Source organism: Peromyscus maniculatus, chromosome X (assembly GCF_049852395.1).
Source record: "Peromyscus maniculatus bairdii isolate BWxNUB_F1_BW_parent chromosome X, HU_Pman_BW_mat_3.1, whole genome shotgun sequence".
Taxonomy (NCBI): domain Eukaryota; kingdom Metazoa; phylum Chordata; class Mammalia; order Rodentia; family Cricetidae; genus Peromyscus; species Peromyscus maniculatus.
The window spans coordinates 50,281,916-50,294,021 of record NC_134875.1 but is presented as its reverse complement, the minus strand read 5'-3'; the positions used below and the strand labels follow the sequence as shown (position 1 = coordinate 50,294,021).

The 12,106-nt window shown below is 44.8% G+C and overlaps 1 protein-coding gene across 1 annotated transcript in view; it reads right to left on the bottom strand.

Annotated features, from left to right (window-relative positions):
• The window catches only part of Col4a6 (collagen type IV alpha 6 chain), a 304,646-nt gene that overhangs the window by 11,427 nt on the left and 281,113 nt on the right, over nucleotides 1-12,106 (bottom strand). The window contains exons 28-37 of the mRNA XM_006970301.4: nucleotides 11,331-11,501; nucleotides 10,449-10,592; nucleotides 9,487-9,612; nucleotides 8,866-9,047; nucleotides 6,278-6,341; nucleotides 5,581-5,655; nucleotides 5,047-5,154; nucleotides 4,853-4,960; nucleotides 2,327-2,398; nucleotides 1,929-2,054 (exon numbers count right to left, since the gene is read on the bottom strand). Coding sequence (XP_006970363.1) covers nucleotides 1,929-2,054; nucleotides 2,327-2,398; nucleotides 4,853-4,960; nucleotides 5,047-5,154; nucleotides 5,581-5,655; nucleotides 6,278-6,341; nucleotides 8,866-9,047; nucleotides 9,487-9,612; nucleotides 10,449-10,592; nucleotides 11,331-11,501 — 1,176 coding nt within the window. The remainder of the gene's footprint in view (nucleotides 1-1,928; nucleotides 2,055-2,326; nucleotides 2,399-4,852; nucleotides 4,961-5,046; nucleotides 5,155-5,580; nucleotides 5,656-6,277; nucleotides 6,342-8,865; nucleotides 9,048-9,486; nucleotides 9,613-10,448; nucleotides 10,593-11,330; nucleotides 11,502-12,106) is intronic.

Here is a 12,106-nt window from a genome sequence, read left to right as displayed (position 1 = left end):
AGCACAGGGAATGAAGTGTTCTTAGGCTAAGTCTGTTTTCCTTCCACTAGCAAATCACAGACAGTTTCTTCTGGTGGGTACAATACAGGCTGTATTCTTTTTAAACAAATTGTTCCAATAAAGAATAATCCAGGTATGATGAGCACATCTGCACTCCATTGCCACACTGAAGAAAAACGAAGATGTAATTATCTTGTTAATTATGTGTGCAGCCTCCATAGACTCCATCCCCATCTTCTCGGAGACAACCATTCCCAAATTCTGTGTTCACTTCCTTCCTTTTCATAGTAATTTGTTCATGAATATTTGCAACCGTAAACAGTATGTTGGTTGTTTTGCTTATTTTGAACATCTAATGACAGAACCACACCAAATGTATTCCCTTGTGATGTGCTGCTCCTCATAATTATGTTTCTATAATATATCCATCTTGATGTGTACTATTTACTGTAATTGGAATTATGATTTCATGTCAGCTAAAGTAAATGAATAATTTCATAACCAGACATTCACAGTCAAGATTTACAAACAGAAGAAGAAACGTCATATGCTTCCCTCTGGTACTATCTTCTCTATGTCCTGGGAAAAAAGCCATGGTTGTTCTGCAGGCTCAGACCCTGCTTTGAGCTCTTCCTCTGGAGAAACTCCCAGCTCCCCCAAAAGAACAAGTTTATCCTGATCAACAGAAAGATTAAACACAGAAACAACAGATGCCCCAGTTCCAAGTGCAGCAGGAAATGAATTAATGTGTACACTGGAAACATATGTACACTATGTAAACTGAAAGTGTGGTAAGATCTAAGGCCCCAAATATATTGCAAATATCACTTCCCAAGTAGCATGTCATAGCATAGTGCCCAGTGTTCCTGAGGCATCAGCGAGACGCTGAGATATGTTCTTTGACACACATTATCCTACTGTTGATAGAATCCTCAGAAAAATCTGTGAGACAGTTTTGTTATTATATCTGTTTCACAGAAAGAAAAAAATAAGAGTCCATTTGGCATTGAGAGACAGGCATGTGCTGGGTGGTGATGGTGCACACCTTTAATCCAAGCACTTGGGAGGCAGAAGCAGGCAGATCTCTCTGAGTTCGAGGCCAGCCTGGTCTACAGAGTGAGTTCCAGGACATCCAGGGCTACAGAGAAACCCTGTCTCGAAAAATCAAAGAGAAAGGGGTGGGGGGGCATGGAACTTTATTGATTAGGATCATGCAGCTTAGTGAGAGGGAGAACTGAAATTTGGATCTAGAGGCCATCCTCTTAGTCATGAGGCTATACTGCATTCATTTCCTGCTTTACATACAGTGGGAAGACATTATGGGTCTCCAGAACATTGCTAAGGAAACTGAAGAATGGTAATTCATTCTGACTTTTTGAGAATGTTTAGAGAGGGACACCCAGAAAGACTTCAAGCAGTGTGCGGAGCTGAGATCAGGGTGGAATTTGGTTTATGAAAATATAACTGATCCTGATGGAGTGCAGATTGTGGGCCTGGCCTCAGGAGGCCCTTATTCTCTCAGTCTTGGCTTTCTTTGGCCACTCAGTGTCTCCCATCCTCGTGGAGCACTAAGGAAATTGTAGCTAAGATCTCACTAAATAGACAAACTCTGCTCCTTGGAAGCATTCATCCTGGCTCCAGCCAAGTGTGAAAAAAGAGGTCCAGGGCTTAACTGGAAAGAGCTAGGGGGCAACGGGAGGCTAGAGGGCACTTGGAAGAGCGCTCACCAGCGTTCTTTACTGGAAAGTCACAGGGATAGCCTATCATCCTTTTCTTAGCAGTCACTGTTAAGGACTCTTAGACTCTCCAAAATGCAAAGCCAAGTATAATATAACCCTGTGAACCACATGGCCCTGATCAATCCCAAACCCCGTTCCCCTGCCAAGGCCTCCTTCAGTTTCTATAAGGTCTGACTTGAGCCAACTTACCTCGGTCACCTTTTTGTCCCCTTGAACCTTGTTCTCCTGGGTCTCCAATGCCAATTCCTGGCATTCCCTTTTCCCCTTTGGGACCAGGCAAGCCAGCAGGCCCCGGAACACCAGTGATACTGGCTCCTAGGAAGAAATGCAGAGGGACGGGACAGAGCTCAGGGGAGACAGCCCTTAGGCATGATTGACTTCCCTGTGGCTTGGAAGAAAATCTCATTCCCACAGAAAGGCAAAACATCCTCTTTCCTCTTGTGTTAAGAACCTCCAGTTGAAGACTGGTGAGGATAACTGAGTCCCAGTATATGGGATATGCTACAGTTAAGAACACATGGAGGATTTCTTCCAGGCTTCTGAAAGAGCTTTATGTCCTTAAACTTGACCTTCAGGGCTTTTCTTACCTGGAGTGCCATGGGTACCCTTGGTGCCTGGAAGTCCATTCAGTCCATGTAAACCAGGTAGTCCAGAGAATCCTGAGGACAGAAAAAGCCAGTTTCTAACATACACCCTGTACCTTGGGCTCTCATGATTCTTATAAGGGCCACTGCAGCTTTAAGAGTAAGATGGCAGTTAATAAGCTGTTAAGGTTTGGATCTAAAATGTCTCCCAAAGGCCCAAGTGTTGAAGGTGTATTCCCTAGTAATAGTATATTCAGAGGCAGAGCCTTTAGGAAATCATTAGACTACAATGATTCTGACTTTAGAAATGTACTAATTCAATGTGACTCAAAACTTAATGAGTTATTGAGTGGTAGAGGAACTTGTATGAAGTGGGGCCTAATTAGAGGAAGTAGCTAACTGGAGGCATGCTATGAATGGGGATATTTTGTCCTGACACTGACTCTTATTGCTTCCTGATCACCATGAGGTGAACAGCTTGAGGACACAGCTCTGCTACACACTCCCTATCATGATATTCTTCCCTACCAATGATCCAGCTAGAATGAAGCCACGTGACAACTGTGGACTAAAGTCTCTAAAACCAGGAACCCAAATAATTAGGTCCTCCCACTTTTCTTGTTTTTGTTTGTTTGAGATAGAGTCTCATGTACCTCAGGATGCTTATCACTCTCTATGTAGTTGAGCGTGACCTTCGACCTCTCATCTTCCTGCATCCACATCCAGAGGGCAGAGATTATAGGTATGTGTCATCACTCTGGTTTATGCAGTGCTGGGGATTGAATCTAGGGCTTTGTATATTCTGGACAAGCAATCTACCAACGGAGCCACACCCCCCACTACTGCAGGTATTTTTAATAGAATGTAGGAGTAGCAATGCCAGGACCTTGAGTTGCCTTCTCCCAGAAACTGGGTCTAGAAAATTAAAGCAAGGAAAGACAACATATGCCAGGGCAATAACTTTCTGTTAGGGCTTCATATAGTAGCTGCGTTCCTTATTTCTGTGATCAGATGCTTGACTCAAGCAGCTTAAAAATGGAAAGGCTTATTTTGGCTTGCAATTTGAGGGTACCATCTATCATGCTGAGGAAAACATGGCATCAGGAACTTGAGGCATGTGGTTACATTGCATCCATAGTCATGATGTAGAGGGTAATAAATGCTGGTTCTCAGCTCGCTTTCTCCTATTTTATTCAGTTCAGGACTCCAGCCAGTGGAATGGTACTTCATATAGTTAAGGTTGGTCTACCCACCTAAGTAAACCCAATCTAGAGAATTCCTCACAGGCATGCCCACAGGCTAACCTAAGCTGCATTGTCCCTTGAAAGGTGTCCCCAAAGCTTGTCTCCTAGCTGATTCTAGATTTTTATCAAGTTAACAATATCAAGTTAACCATTTCACTTGGATATAGTTTAATGTGTTCCCCAAGGTCTCCACTGTGATATAATGAGAGGTGGTGGGATCTTTAAGAGGTGAGGTTTACTGAGGTTTTGTCACTGAGACTCTCCACCAAAGGAATAAGGTAGTTCTCATGGACCCTGAGTTCTCATAATTGTGAATTTCTTCAGAAGAGTATGATTGGCCCTACCCCTCACTTTGACCTGCTATTGAGTTGTGATCTCTCTCTCTCTCTCTCTCTCTCTCTCTCTCTCTCTCTCTCTCTCTCTCTCTCTCTCTCTCTCTCTCTCTCTCTCTGTCATGATGCTAACCCCTCATGAGGTGACATAGATGTCATCCCCCATGAGGTGACATGGTTAGGGTATGGTCCTCCTTAAAGCCAGTGCCAGAGCTCTTTGGAATTACTGACTCAAAAATTATAAGCTAGGGGCTGGAGAGATGGCTCAGAGCTTAAGAGCACTGACTGCTCCTCCAAAGGGCCTGAGTTCAATTCCCAGCAACCACACGGTGGCTCACAACCATCTGTAATGAGATTGGTGCCTTCTTCTGACATGCAGGAAGAACACTGTATGCATAATAAATATATAAATATTTTAAAAAATTATAAGCTAAATCTTTTTTCTTTCTAAGTGACCAACCACAGGGATTTAATTATAGTACTGGAAAGCTAATGTGTCTTTCTTGTTAATACTTTTCTTTGTAGCTCTCACATTCTTCTATTCCCATTCATAATTGTTCACTACCCTTCTTCCTTCTTTTTTACTGATTAAATATTTATTTATTTTATGTGTATGAGAATTTTGCCTGCATGTACATTTGTGTGCTACACAAGTGCCTGGTGCCCATGGAGGTTAGAAGAGGGCACTGGATCACCTGGGACTGGAGTTACAGGTGGTTGTGAGCCACTAGGTAGGTGTTGGGAATCAAACTCAGGTCCTCTGCAAGAAAACAAGTGCGTTTTTTGAGCCATCTCTCGAGCCCATTCTACATTCTTCTTTCCCATTAATCCTCATTTAACACCTCACTCTAAGTATGGCTTAGGCCTGGCTGCTACATTCTAAGATGAAGTAGTTGCCATCTGTTATGAGGAAAAGACACCTCCTCCTACTTCCCCCCCACAAACACACATACCTTTAGGTCCTATTAAGCCAGAGGGTCCAGGATGGCCAATTGACCCTAGATGGCCAGGGGAACCTGGGAGGCCTGGGTCTCCTCTCATACCTGAAATCCCTTGAAGTCCTAAATGTAAAATGAAGGCAGACATTGAGAATAGGGTATGGCTGGAAGCTAACTTCTTCAGTAAAAGCTGTCAAGTAGCACAGTACCTGGGGACCCAGGAAGGCCAGGATCTCCAGCAATACCAACTTTTCCATCGTCGCCCTTGTTTCCTGGGTAACCTCTGTCACCAACTAGTCCATCTTTTCCCTTTACACCTGTAAGGTCAAGAAAATTGCTGAATGATTAGTCCCCATTTCCGTGGGAAAACAGGAGTGGGAAGGTGAAAGCATTTTGAGATGTTGAGGGAACTTCATTCAATGAAGGAACTCTGGGAAAGACCCTGGTGGTTGTTTTCATATTTGGAAGCTGTTCCCAATTGAGACTTACACAGACTTTTTCTGAGTGTCTTCCAGAAGCAAGAACGGTGGACTGAGATGTTTATGCACCAAAGTTTAGATGAAAATATGGAAACTACGTTTTAGGGGCTACACCAGGCTAAAGGTCCTTATCAGTTTGCCTGGGAAAACTACAGGTATCCACTGGATAGAAGTTGAAGAACTTGGGGCTGGTCTCCAAAATTCCTTCTAGTCCTTAAGTTCCGAAGCATTTGCGAAGTATATGCAAAATTTTCTCAGCCTTACCTTTAAAACCTAATTCACCAGGCTGTCCCTTGGGGCCTGGGCTTCCAGAAATGCCAAGTGTTTGGCCTTGGTCTCCTGCAAGTATAAGAAACAGTTTTTCATTTTCTTTTGCCAAAGGAATCCTTTCAATCTTTACCCCTCAATTCAGATTCAATATGGCCATAGGAGCTTCTTGACAAAACCATTCACTGAGTAAAAGGACCAGGGATTCTACCAAGCTACCGGCATGAGCTGTTCTTATACAGAGCACTCCTTCGCTGGAAACACATCACTAGGCCCAGTATGCGTGAGAAGAGGGTAAGTGGGACCTGAAATACGACCAGAATGGAATAGTGATTCTTGTAAAGATGGGACCTATTCCTGCCTGGGGCCAGGGGGGCTGTGCTCATAAGTTGAAGAGTTGTTCTGAGCTGAAGTTCTTTTATGCTGTTGTTTTGAAAACATTCCTTTGGCTTTGTATCATTTGTTTGTTTGTTTGTTGGCCCGGAAAGTCCTGGGAAGAGATTTTGGCAGGTACCATTGTTGCTGGTATTGTCTTTGAAGAACAAGGAGTGCAGAGGGTGTTTGGCTAACTGGGCAATATAAAACAAATTCGTTTTCCCTCTAAACACAGCTCTGGCCACCCCCTGAGTTATGGGTTGGTAGAAAACCTTACCTTGGTCTAGGCAAACGGATCAAAAGAGAAAAGGTTCCCTACCTTTTAACCCTGGGATACCAGTTGCTCCCAGGGGACCAGAAGTTCCAATGCGACCCTGAAAACCCTTCAAGGCAACATAGAAATCATTATTTATGCCTAGAGTTTGGAGATGCTCACCATCTTTCTCCTCTCTCCCAAGCCCTAGCCATCGCCTGAGAGATGCTGATTACACTCTTTGTGTTAGGTGGGGCAGGAGATATATCCTGTAGATGGGAAGGTGCTGAGCCAGGGATAGACATGCATACTTAGGGCTTGCAGTGGGGAATATTTCATCTGCAGATTACTCCTAGTCATGTCATTCGTAACCTATCAGAATTGAAATCTCAATGCATCAATGTATGGCTGCATTAATTATTGAGTCTCAGAAAACGTAGGACATGAATCCCAGGCCAGGCACTCAATTTGCTCTGCAGCTATTCAGCCACCACCATTTTGGCCAAAGCTATAGAGTTATGTCGCATCATCATCACTTCAGCCAGGTGTGAGGGCGCATGTCTATAGATTTAGCACTCAGGAAACAGAGGCAGGAACTTCACAAGTTCCCGACCAGCCTAGTGAGATCCTGTCTCAAAACTGGAAGAACAAAACAATCACAAACAGTAGTCTTGCTTTTCCTAAGCAGGGCTAAAGGCTCTACAAGGAACATGAGGTTGTCCTGTTACCAGGTAGCAGGCTGTAAGTGTGCAGGGTGCTAGCCTGCATGTGGATGAGTAGTTTCCATATTCACAGTGAAATCCACCTGCACTCCCTGGCAGTTTTCTGAAACACTCTGCATCTGGGGAGTGTTTATGTCAGCTGCTTTCAGCTGTTCTCATGGTATCTCGTATGGTTGGAGGTATTTGGAGATGTACCCAGGAAAAATGCATGCCAGTTAGTGCATTGCACAGAAGACTGAGGAATGGGCTGGGTCACTATTTTCATTGGCCCACTACCTTCGATGGCACCCCCTCCCTTCTGCCTGTTTTCTGGCCTGGCTTCATATAGCACACTGCTTTAGATATAGATGTTCCTAATGTGAGTCTCTGCTTACGCTGGGAACCCTTTCTCCCCCAATGCATTCCCACTTCGTTCTATCCCTTCCCCTCTGTGAGTTATGAGGACTTTAAACCTAGAATGATTTCCTTGGAGAATGTTTGAGCCATGTAAGTGTATCCTCTCTACCAGATGGACGAATGCTTTTGAAAGACAAAAATTTGCTTGTAGGGAGTACAGGTATTTGGGGTCTAATCATTGAATCAGACTACTATTTATGTAGAACATTCCATGTATGTGACACAACGTTAAGTGCTTTGCATGTCTCATCTCATTTAATCTTCACTACTGTCTGAAAGGAGTTTGGCTATTCGTCTACCTTTTTAACGGATGGAAAGAAACATAAGGCTCAGTGGAGTTAATTAAGCAAGGCACACAAGATCACAGAGCAAATGAGAGATGAAGCCTGCTGACATTCAAATTCAAGTCCATCTGTCAAACCTACTCTAGTTTATTCTGTCTTGTTTATGTTTTTAAATGTGTGTGTACACACACACACACACACACACACACACACACACACACACCACACCACACCACTACCATGCTACCATGTGTGCCGGTACCCATGGAGGCCAAAGAATGCTTTGGATGCCCTGGAGCTGTAATTCACAGGGAGTTGTAAGCTGTCCAAAAAGAACAGCAAGCACTTTTAACCACTGAGCCATCTCTACAGCCCCTACCCTGCCTTTCAAAAGCCCAGATAATCTAGACTTGAATCTTTGCTAGTTGTTGTCCTCTGAGGTACTTCAAACACCTTCCTATTAAACCATCAAGAAATCTCCGAATGCTATGCTTAGAGATACAGCTCAGCAGTAGAGCACTTGCCTAGCATGTTTGAGGCCCCAAGTTTAATACTGAGTAACACCCAAAACCCTACACTTATTTCTAGTTGTGGTGTGGTGGTGCATACCTGTAATCCCAGCACTTGCAAAGGTGAGGCAGGAGTATTATGGGTTCAAGGTCTCCCTTGACAACGTAGTAAGACCCTGCCTGAACACCCTTTCCCACAATCTGTGAATTTTTACATTAAGTCCAGCTTAATGCGGACTCTAGGGTGCTGGCAGTGGGGGTGCAAACAGAAAGGTTTGTAAGGCTATTCTTCTTAAGTCCCAGAAATATTGCTTAGCAAGTGAGAGTCTCTGAAGAACCAACTAGGAGCAGTTCGATACGAGCAATGAAAAGTGCCTTGCCAGGCCAGCAGCAGCCCCACAACTCATGATGAGATGGTGCCTTGAAGAGCAGGCAAGATTCAGAGACTGCAAATTAGGCAGGGGCTTTGCCTCATAGGGCCAATAATGGGAGCCAAAACACAGAGGAAGGGGATACTGAGGGAAAGGGTGGGAAGATGTGTCACACACACACACACACACACACACACACACACACACACACACACGGAGAGTGAGCACTTTGATGTTATCTTGAGGGCAAGGGTTGAAAGTAGCCTGGAATCAGAAAGATGGGAACCCAGGGCATGTGCCTATGCAGTGAAGGATTTTTTTTTGTTTGTTTGTTTGTTTATGGTGAAGAGACAAGAATCTGGATAAACTTACACTTTTTCCTGGCATTCCTGGGAAACCTGCGATCCCCAGGGACCCCTTGAGGCCGGGTAATCCGCTTCTTCCCACAGATCCAGGGGAACCTGGCATCCCACTGAGTCCTTTGATGGTATTGGACTGTCCAGGAGCTCCAGGTGGGCCTGGTAACCCTGGGATGCCAGGTTCTCCTTTGTCACCTGGGAAAGAAGCAAAACCTGTTAGAAAAAGGCTAGAGGCAACACGAACAATCTGACTAGGTGCAGGCGCTCAAGGTCATATTCCAAATGCACTCTCAGGTGACGGGGAAGTTGGCTTGGGGAGAGGGTGGTGGAAGGAGGTGCCGTTGATGTCTTTCCAACTCAAACATTTGACAAGTAGCTCAGTATCTATGCCTCACTATCTACCAGGCTCTTTCTGGGGTACTGCAGACTGTGGGTCAAAATTTCCGTTCTACAGTGGCAATAGTCTCAAAGATCAAGGGACACTCAGGAAGAGGGAAGATAGCCTCCTTGAACCCCATGTTGTCTCCCATACTGCTGTTCTTGGGGGTGAGCTTTGCTTTTCTCGGGAAGGAAGCCAAGGGTGGCTGTAAATCCTTTCTTGAGAATGTCTCCTGAACATCCCCTGCCTCAGCACCTCTGGGTCCAAGAAATCCATCTGATCCAGCAGAACCTCGAGAGCCTTTTTCTCCTTTGAACCAAAGGGTCAGCATCGGAGGTCTTGGACCGGACACGCCGACTGACCCTGGATCCCCTCTGTCTCCTGAAGGAAGGCAGATTAGGCAGTCAGCATGAGAGAGACAGTTTACACACAAAGTCACACTAGGGCTGACCTTTCATATTGTTTCTTACCACACTACCCCCCCAGCCCAGTTTCTAGGCCTTTCTGTCCTCTTCCCTATCTCATCCTCAAACTTTGCATTTCTGCATACCCTTTCTCTTTCTCCAAACCCAAAGACATCAGTAACTTTAGACCCTACTCAAAATTATCTTCCAACGATGCACTGGGAATATATAGCAGAGGCCTTCATTTTGGTTTGAATAAGTATCCCCCAAAGATATGAGTGGTAATGGCTTGATTTTCAGCCATTGACTTCATAGGGAGGTGAGGGGAGCCTTTGATGCATGGAGTTGAGTGGGAGGAAGTCAAGTTATTGGGTACACGTTCTTGAAGGGGACTGTGGGACTCTCGTTCTTATCACATTCTCAGTTTTGCTTCCGAGCTGCCATGAAGAAAGCTCTGCTCTATGATGTACTGTTCCACCACAGGCCCAAAGGCAACAAGGTCAACTGATCACAGATGGAATCCTCTGAAACCAAGGTCTAAAATAAACCTTTTCCTTCTTATAAACTGTTTATGCTAGAGATCTGTTGTCAGTAGTCAAAAGCTGACTGACACAGTCCATAACATGTAGTGTTAACTCTGAAGGGAATAGTCTTTTGGTTTCAAAGGACTTAATTCAGAAGTCCAAATTTTTGTCTAATACAGAGGTGGCATTCATCACATGAATGACAAAGTTGACAAGCAAAATACACTTTGAAAAACAACATAGTCATTTTGGAATCCCCCCCCCCCCCGTCTCTTTCTCTCCCTCTCACCTTTTTCACCCTGAGTACCAGCCTGTCCAGGTTGTCCCACCTTTCCAAACGAACCGGAAATTCCTTTTAATCCATCAGCTCCAGGAATACCGGGAAGACCAGGTAAGCCAGGAAACCCTACTGGTCCAGAGGACCCCTTTTCACCTGTTGAAGAGTAAGACTTTCTTTTATTATCATTTCTGTTGTACATACACGAGAACAAAGAGAGGCCAAGAAAGGTTGAATTACTTGCACAATGCCACAGAGCTAAGAAGTTGCAGAGAAAGGATTTGAACACAGGTTTCTCTAACTCTGAAGTCTTAGTTTTTTTTTCAACCAAGCTTCTTAGTTATTACATATTCCAGTACTCTCTGAATGTGTAATAATTAACCACCAGAAAAAATGTGGGCTCTTTTGTTTTACTTCATTAAGTTCAGAGCACATGTCAAGAAAAGCCTAGGTCCAGGAGGCCAAGAGATGAGCATAACCTTGCCCCTTTGTGCTAACCACTTGTATGCCCTGCCCTGAGACTAGCCATTTCCTCCTGTTTAAAACAGAGATGCCACACACCTAACCACTGCTATGGCAATCATAGAAAGTGAGAGCTGTCAGGATCCTTGGTATGTGCCACGCTGAGTGATCTATATGTAGCTGTTATTGCCCTGGCTCTTTCTGACCATATTAATCTTTCCACTGTCCCACACAGCAAGCAGTTTGAGTGACTCACATTAGGTGATTGTCTTCCTTTAGTACCAGCCTGGTCTAAATATCTTGCTACAGAAAGCCCTGCCTACCTTCTGTTTCCTGGACAGAGAGGAGGGAGCAATTTGGGCAGCTCAGAATAAATGCTCCTTTTGGGTAGCCCCTGCCCATTTCACTGGCCTTCCCAATTACTTCACTTACCCTTTTGGCCTAGGATGCCTGGCAACCCAGTGACTCCTGGCAAACCTGGGCTTCCCAGGAAACCATCTGTCCCTTGAGAACCAGGAAGGCCTTTTATCCCAGGTAGACCTCGTTTTCCAGTTGACCCAGGTTGACCTATGTCTCCTCTTTGACCCTTCTTTCCAGATTGCCCTGAATAGAGAGAACACAGGTCAGCTATTAAGTGAGATTCTGGACAGATTTGGGTCACTGCTTATTTCCATTGGTTCTGACTGGCAGGCTTGTTAAACTTTGTTCATGGCCTTTTAACAATACCCAATGAGAGCTGCCAACAAGCTGAGTGCTCAGTTGGTCAGAGCATTAGGACCTACCACCCAGAGCACCATGCTAAATGCATATCGCTTCTAGCATGACACAGTGATGGGCAGGAAAAGCAACCCCCTTGTGATTATAACTTCTTCCTTTATGGATGTGCTTTACCCTGGAGCCTCTGAATGGAGCTCTGGGAAGCCAGGGCGGCAATTGGACTCCAGTTTCCCGGCACTTACACTCTGAATCAAGTTACAATGGTTGCTTCCTGAGCCAATTCGTGAAGTAGAGGTTAAAGCTGAGCTGTTGTTCGAACTTCCCAGGGAGTCTTGGATACAGGGTTGCCCTTTTAATCCCTCAAGCAAGCGGTTAAGTCAGCCAGTTCCTTAGCATTATGTTTGAAAGACCCCCTAGTGCCAAGTACTGTAGAGACCCACAAGGCCCATTTGATCTCCCAGATACCCTGAGTCTTCTTTCACCACGCTTTA